This window comes from Mobula hypostoma, chromosome 19, assembly GCF_963921235.1.
Source record: "Mobula hypostoma chromosome 19, sMobHyp1.1, whole genome shotgun sequence".
Lineage (NCBI taxonomy): Eukaryota > Metazoa > Chordata > Chondrichthyes > Myliobatiformes > Myliobatidae > Mobula > Mobula hypostoma.
In genome coordinates this window covers 22,794,250-22,800,570 of record NC_086115.1, presented here as the reverse complement: position 1 = coordinate 22,800,570, position 6,321 = coordinate 22,794,250, and the positions used below count along the sequence as shown (strand labels likewise).

Sequence of the window (6,321 nt, the reverse complement as noted above, 5' to 3'; positions counted from 1 at the left end):
TATGAATCAGTTCTCATCAGAGGATCAGAGGTGTAGAGGGTCAGCAACTTTAAATTCCTTGGTGGTGTTATTTTGGAGGACCTGTCCTGGGCCCAGCATGTAAATGCAATTATGAAGAAAGCATGGCAGTGTCTCTACTTCCTTAAGAGTTTGCAGAGATTCAGAATAACGACTAAATCTCTGACAAACTTCTATAGATATGTAGTGAAGAATATACTGACTGGCTGCATCACAGCCTGGTATGGAAACACTGATGGCCTTGAATGAAAAGCCCTACAGAAAGGAGTGAATGTGGCCCAGTCCATCATGGGTAAAGCCCTCCCAACCATTGAGTACATCCACATGAAACACTATTGCAGGAAAGCAGCCTCCATCATCAGGGACCCCCACCACAGAGGACATGCTCTCATCTCATTGCTGCCATCAAGAAGAAGGTAAAGCAGTGTCAGGACTCACACCACCAGGTTCAGGAACAATTATCACCCCTTAACCATCAGGGTCTTGAACCAAAGGGAATACTTCTCACTTCACTTGCCCAATAATTGAAAAGATGTTCCCACAACCAATGGACTCATTTTCAAGGACTCTTCATCTCACGTTCTCGATATTTATGCTTTCTTTTTGTATTTGCACAGTTTGTTGTCTTCTGGGAGAACACCTAAGTTGGACGGTCTTTTATTAATTCTGTTATTATTATTCTTTAGATTTATTGAGCATGACTACAAGAAAATGAAACTTAGGATTCCATATGGTGACATATAGGTACTTTGATAATAAATTTACTTTGAACTTTGATTCTGAGATGATGCATATTAAAATACTTTCTCCTATATAATTGCGTGTGAAGTTGAATAAGCGCAAAATTCCCCACATTATACTCAAACTGCCAAACTTTGAACGACCTTTGTGCCTTCTCACAATTTGCTTCCTGCTTACCTTTTGTATTGTCAACAAACTTGGACATCTATATAATTTAGATGTATAGTCGTCCCTTGGTATCCGCAGGGGATTGGTTCCAGGACCCCCCACGGATACCTAAATCTGCAGATGCTCAAGTCCTTTATATAAAATGGCGTAGAATTTGCATATAACCTACGCACATCCTCCCATATACTTGAAATCATCTCTAGATTACTTACAATACCTAATACAATGTAAATGCTATGCAAGTAATTGTTATACTGTATAGTTTAAGGAATAATGACAAGCAAAAAAAGCCATAGCCATCCGTGATCCGCAGCTGATATTTTCGATCCGCAGTTGGGGAACCCGCGGATACGGAGGACCGACTGTGTATGGGTGTTTCCGGCCAATTGTAAGAACAACTTGGCACTTGTTTCAGAATCACTTGGAGTGGTTGAATTCGGAGCTGTGCTTCAGGGCTGACAACTCTGATTCGATGTTTGCCCCGAGATTTCATGGTTTCATCAGAAGATTGCCTGTTCCTCATAGGTCCATTCTTGCCCAATTGGCGACAGATCCTTCATCCATTGGATGATTGTTAACTGTAGGCAAGTTTCTACCAACCCCATCCCGACAAATTGTATGACTGAGAAATGAGACAGAAAAAAAGGATACCAAGATTTATTGAAGTTCGCCTTGTTTGTTTTCTCTCTTCTGGTTCCCCAGAGGCCAGCCACTAATCCCTGGCCTGGAGATTTAGGAAGGAACATCATATCTCTCATTATTAAGGAGTATTAGAGGCTCTTCCTGACCCCCGTGGATCGACTGTGGGTCGCTTCAAATGGCAACACCCCCCCCCCAAACAATATACATCCAAACACCCAGCCACTTAGTCTTTTTTTGTGAAGGCTCGCTTGTTTATGTGTGATTTGGGCTGCGGGGGGGCGGGTATAGACGAGGATTCTGCACATGCCCGTTATAGCTTTCTCCAGTGGGGGCAGCTTCACATAAGACTTGGGCATGAGGCATCAGAAGCAACAGTAGAAGGAGGAGGAGGAGGAGGGTGCGGAGTGAGGCCGTGAGCTGCGCAATGTGACCGCTGCCAACTACTGCGCGGGCTACTTGTCCACTGACAGCACAGCAGAGCCGGGGCTGGTGACGGACTGGCAGCCCCCCAACACACACACACACACACACACAACTCACCGCAGCCCGCCGGGTGCGGCTCTGGGGAGCTTCATTATTGTGTCGCTGGCGATTCGTCAAAACTCAAATTGGGGAGAAAAATAAAATGCACCGGACTGGAGTAAAAACTTAACCGTTCACTGCGGATGAAGATTGTGCCTCTTCTCCTCCCCCCGCCCCCCCCCCACACACACTCTCTCTCTCTCTCTCTCTCTCTCTCTCTCGCTCTCTCTCTCCCTCGCTCTCTCTCTCTCTCCCTCTCTCTCTCTCTCTCTCTCTCTCTCTCTCTCTCTTTCTCTCTCTCTCGCTGTTGCGCTGCGCGGATCTTCCCATGGCTGTCAAAGAGTGATGTTTGCAGAGAGGGAACCAACAGTTCGCTTCGCAGGTACACTCCATGGGTCTGAGCAGGGCCGGAGTGGCGACGGTGCGGCCGACATAACGTGTCGAGCTTTGCGTAGTGAGAACCGATCATAACCAGCGGGGCTCCCGGCAGCATGCGAAGGATGGGTGAGCCGCTTCCGTCTTTTCATCTCCCTGCAACCGCCGCGTACCGTTTCACGGCCACGATCGATTTCTGATGCCGTTTTAAGTTGCTTGAAATTCAGAATTTCCCGATCACTTTAAAGTTACCGCAAATCCATACGCCCGGGGAAAGAGGCACGCATTTGATTTTTATTAAAAATGCAGACGGGCTTGATGCAGCTAGAAATTAGTGATTTATTAGAATAACTTTTCTTCCTTTTCAGGTCTCGGGGTAATTGCACTATTAAGTGGTCGAGTCGCAGTATTAATGGTGGCACCCACCGTCTTGATGAGTATACTCTCCAGCGCTGAGCGAGCGTGTCCTAGCAATTGTAGGTGCCACGGTAAAATAGTGTACTGCGAATCGCTCAGCCTCCAGCAGATCCCTCCGAACATCTCCCCCGGCTCCCTGGGACTGTCGCTCCGCTATAACAGCCTGCAGACGCTGGAACACAACCAGTTCGTGGGTCTCAACCAGCTAACCTGGCTGTACCTGGACCACAACTACATCGGCTTGGTGCACGAGCACGCCTTCAACGGGATCCGCAGGCTCAAGGAGTTGATTCTCAGCTCCAACAAAATCACCCGCCTTTTCAACAACACCTTCCGGCCGGTCACCAACCTGCGCAACCTCGACCTCTCCTACAACCAGCTGCAGTCGCTGCAGCCCGAGCAGTTCCGGGGACTGCGCAAACTTCAGAGCTTGCACCTGAGGTCCAACAACCTGCGGACCGTCCCGGTTAGGATATTCCAGGACTGCCGAAACTTGGAGTTCTTAGACATGGGCTACAACCGCATCCGCAGCCTGGCTCGCAACGCCTTCGCGGGCTTGGGCCGACTAGTGGAGCTACATCTGGAGCACAACCAGTTCTCCAAGGTCAACCTTGCCCATTTCCCTCGCCTGACCACCCTGCGAATCCTCTACCTTCAGTGGAATAAGATCAGCGTAGTCATGCAGGGCATGTCCTGGACCTGGAGCTCCTTGGAGAAGCTAGACCTGTCGGGCAATGAGATCCAAGCCATTGGGCCCAACGTGTTCCAGTGCGTGCCCAACCTGCACACGTTGCACCTAGACTCCAACAAACTCACCACCATAGGCCAGGAGATCCTGGAATCCTGGATATCGCTCAACTCTGTCAGTCTCTCGGGGAATATGTGGGAGTGCAATCGGAACATTTGCTCGCTCGTGAACTGGCTTAAAATGTTTAAAGGGAGGAGGGAGAATACAATGATTTGTGCGGGGCCAAAGCAGCTGCAGGGTGAGCAGGTGGTGGAAGCAGTCGATAACTATAATATTTGCATTAAAACTCAGAGGATTACCACTCACAGGATGCCGAGTCCACCCAAAGTTCATGCCAAACCGACCTTCAAAACAAGGCTTCCCAAGGCCAACCCCGAGAGCAAAGCCCAGGTCCCCATCCCAGTCGCCACCACTCCCCCACTGCCCAGCACCGACTCTGAGGACGTCGAGCCTGTCTCTTTCCACAAGATCATCGCGGGCAGCGTGGCCCTCTTTCTCTCCGTGCTGGTCATCCTTCTGGTCATCTATGTGTCCTGGAAGCGGTACCCCGCGAGTATGAAGCAACTGCAGCAGCGCTCACTGGGGCGCAGGCGGCGCAAAAAGAGGCAGTCACTGAGACACATGGTACCCACCACCCAGGAATATTATGTTGACTATAAGCCTGCGCACACCGAGGCCACGGAGATGCTGATGAACGGAACAGCCTCTTGCACCTTTAACAAATCTGGCTCCAGGGAATGCGAGGTATGAAGTTCTCATAACAAAAAAAAACACACAAAATGTGGGAGTGAGAGGTAGACACGTGACTGTTACGAGTGATCGTAAATGTTTGCCTTGGGTGAGATTTGGCGGAATGGTTGTACCCTGCAGTACACTATACTACCCCAGAGTGCACATATACACCTACTAAAATTTCATAGGTTTTTAAAATATCTATATTTGCAGCAATTGACTTTAATAAATGTATTCACTGAATTATGCTTCTTTTCGGCAAGTATGTTACTGTTATAATTACAGTCTTGCCTTTTTGTATAAAAAAAAGTCTATTGTTGCCAATTCCTTGAAGTCGGCGTTCCTTTCTTACCAAGGTCGGTGCAAAGGCGTTAAAACTGGAGATCTATACCTGCCATTTCTGCATGTTCCATTTTATTTGATTGCTGGCGTGATTTCTGAAGCTGAACCGCTACCTTCTGAACTTCAGTTTATGTACTACGGCTCTTGCCAGCTGTAATTTAGAGAGCGCTGCAGATGCGTGAAACTTGGTAGTTGGTATGAGGAGGCTGACACTCGGACGCAGTGAAGTCACCTCTGACTCCGAGCTGTTACAGTGCAATATGAAAGGGGGTTGGCTATTGTCAGCAGATTGGAGACATTACCATTTGGCCAGTATTGCATGAATGCCAGAAGGACGGGAGTTCAACATGACAAGATGATTCAGTGGAATAGATTTGGTCAAATTATCATGTACATTCGGCCATTATTTTAAAATTAGAACTAAACCGTTCATGAGATAATATCAGTAAGTACTTTCACAGACTGCTATGAATCTAGAACTCTCTCCCACCAAAGACTGTTGATGCTCGGGGCGAATCTACACCAGGAGAGAGAGAATTTTATTAGCTGAAGATGCCGCCGAATGTGTAAGGAGTATGGAGAGGCGAAATAGCGTCTTTCTATTCCTTATAATTGCAGATGGAATGGGGGGGGGGGGGATGAGCGCGTAAAATTAATCCTGGGTTTTAGACGCAAGCCACCGAACTGCGGAGATCTCGCATCCTTGCCTCGTCATCCGTGTTGGCACTGAGTGTCTCTGGTGAAATATTGAAGCAATATTATGTCCCTTTTTAAATTCGTAAAACATAAATATAAGCTGTTTAGTTCTTGTAATGTTTTGTCACGAATTATTTCAAGCAGCAAAAGACGCTGAAAAGGTGACGGGATTTTCAAAGGGAACGTTAGCTGAGTAAAATATCATAAGTGACAAAGCAGGTTGATTTGAGGCCACCCTTTTTTTTAGGAAAAATAAGATTATTCGGAGCATCCCATAGATAGTATTTTCTTCATTTGGGTACCTTATTCTGAAAGCTAGTATTAAGTTACACCCCTCTCCCCGTTCCCTCTCACCACGTACACTCACAGTAGATTTTTTAAAAAAAATATCGTGGTTATCTGAAAGTCCAGCGAAAGTACGATCGGAAACAACAGGAATTCTGCAGATGCTGGAAATTCACGCAACATATGTTGCTTGAAAGTACGATCGGTTTTGGATAGATTAGGTGGAATCGTTTGAATTAGTGCATAATACGACATTTTATTTCAACTGCATTTGAACATCTCTCTCAAAGGCAAAATAATCCCTGGTCATTGAAGTAGAACGCAAAACGTGGGGGGAGGCTGTGTGTGTGTGTGTGTGTGTGTGTGTGTGTGTGTGTGTGTGTGTGTGTGTGTGTGTATGGTGTGTGTGTGTGTGTGTGTGTGGTGTATGGTGTGTGTGTGTGTATGTGTGTGTGTATGTGTGTGTGTGTGTTTGTGTGTGTATGGTGTGTGTGTGTGTGTGTGTGTGGTGTATGGTGTGTGTGTGTGTATGTGTGTGTGTATGTGTGTGTGTGTTTGTGTGTGTATGGTGTGTGTGTGTGTGTGTGTATGTGTGTGTGTGTTTGTGTGTGTATGGTGTGTGTGTGTGTGTGTGT

At 47.0% G+C, this 6,321-nt stretch overlaps 1 protein-coding gene across 4 annotated transcripts in view; it reads left to right on the top strand.

Moving 5' to 3' along the window:
* Positions 1 to 2,287: 2,287 nt before the first annotated feature.
* Positions 2,288 to 6,321, top strand: part of LOC134358901 (leucine-rich repeat transmembrane neuronal protein 3-like) — a 338,976-nt gene continuing 334,942 nt past the window's right edge. For 2 of the 4 annotated variants that reach the window (XM_063071540.1, XM_063071541.1), the window contains exons 1-2: positions 2,289 to 2,595; positions 2,835 to 4,375. In XM_063071540.1, the coding sequence (XP_062927610.1) occupies positions 2,583 to 2,595; positions 2,835 to 4,375 (1,554 nt within the window). In that variant the 5' untranslated portion in view covers positions 2,289 to 2,582. Of the gene's footprint in view, positions 2,596 to 2,834; positions 4,376 to 6,321 lie in introns of all 4 variants that reach the window. The other 2 variants (XM_063071539.1, XM_063071538.1) reach the window with 2 other exon arrangements.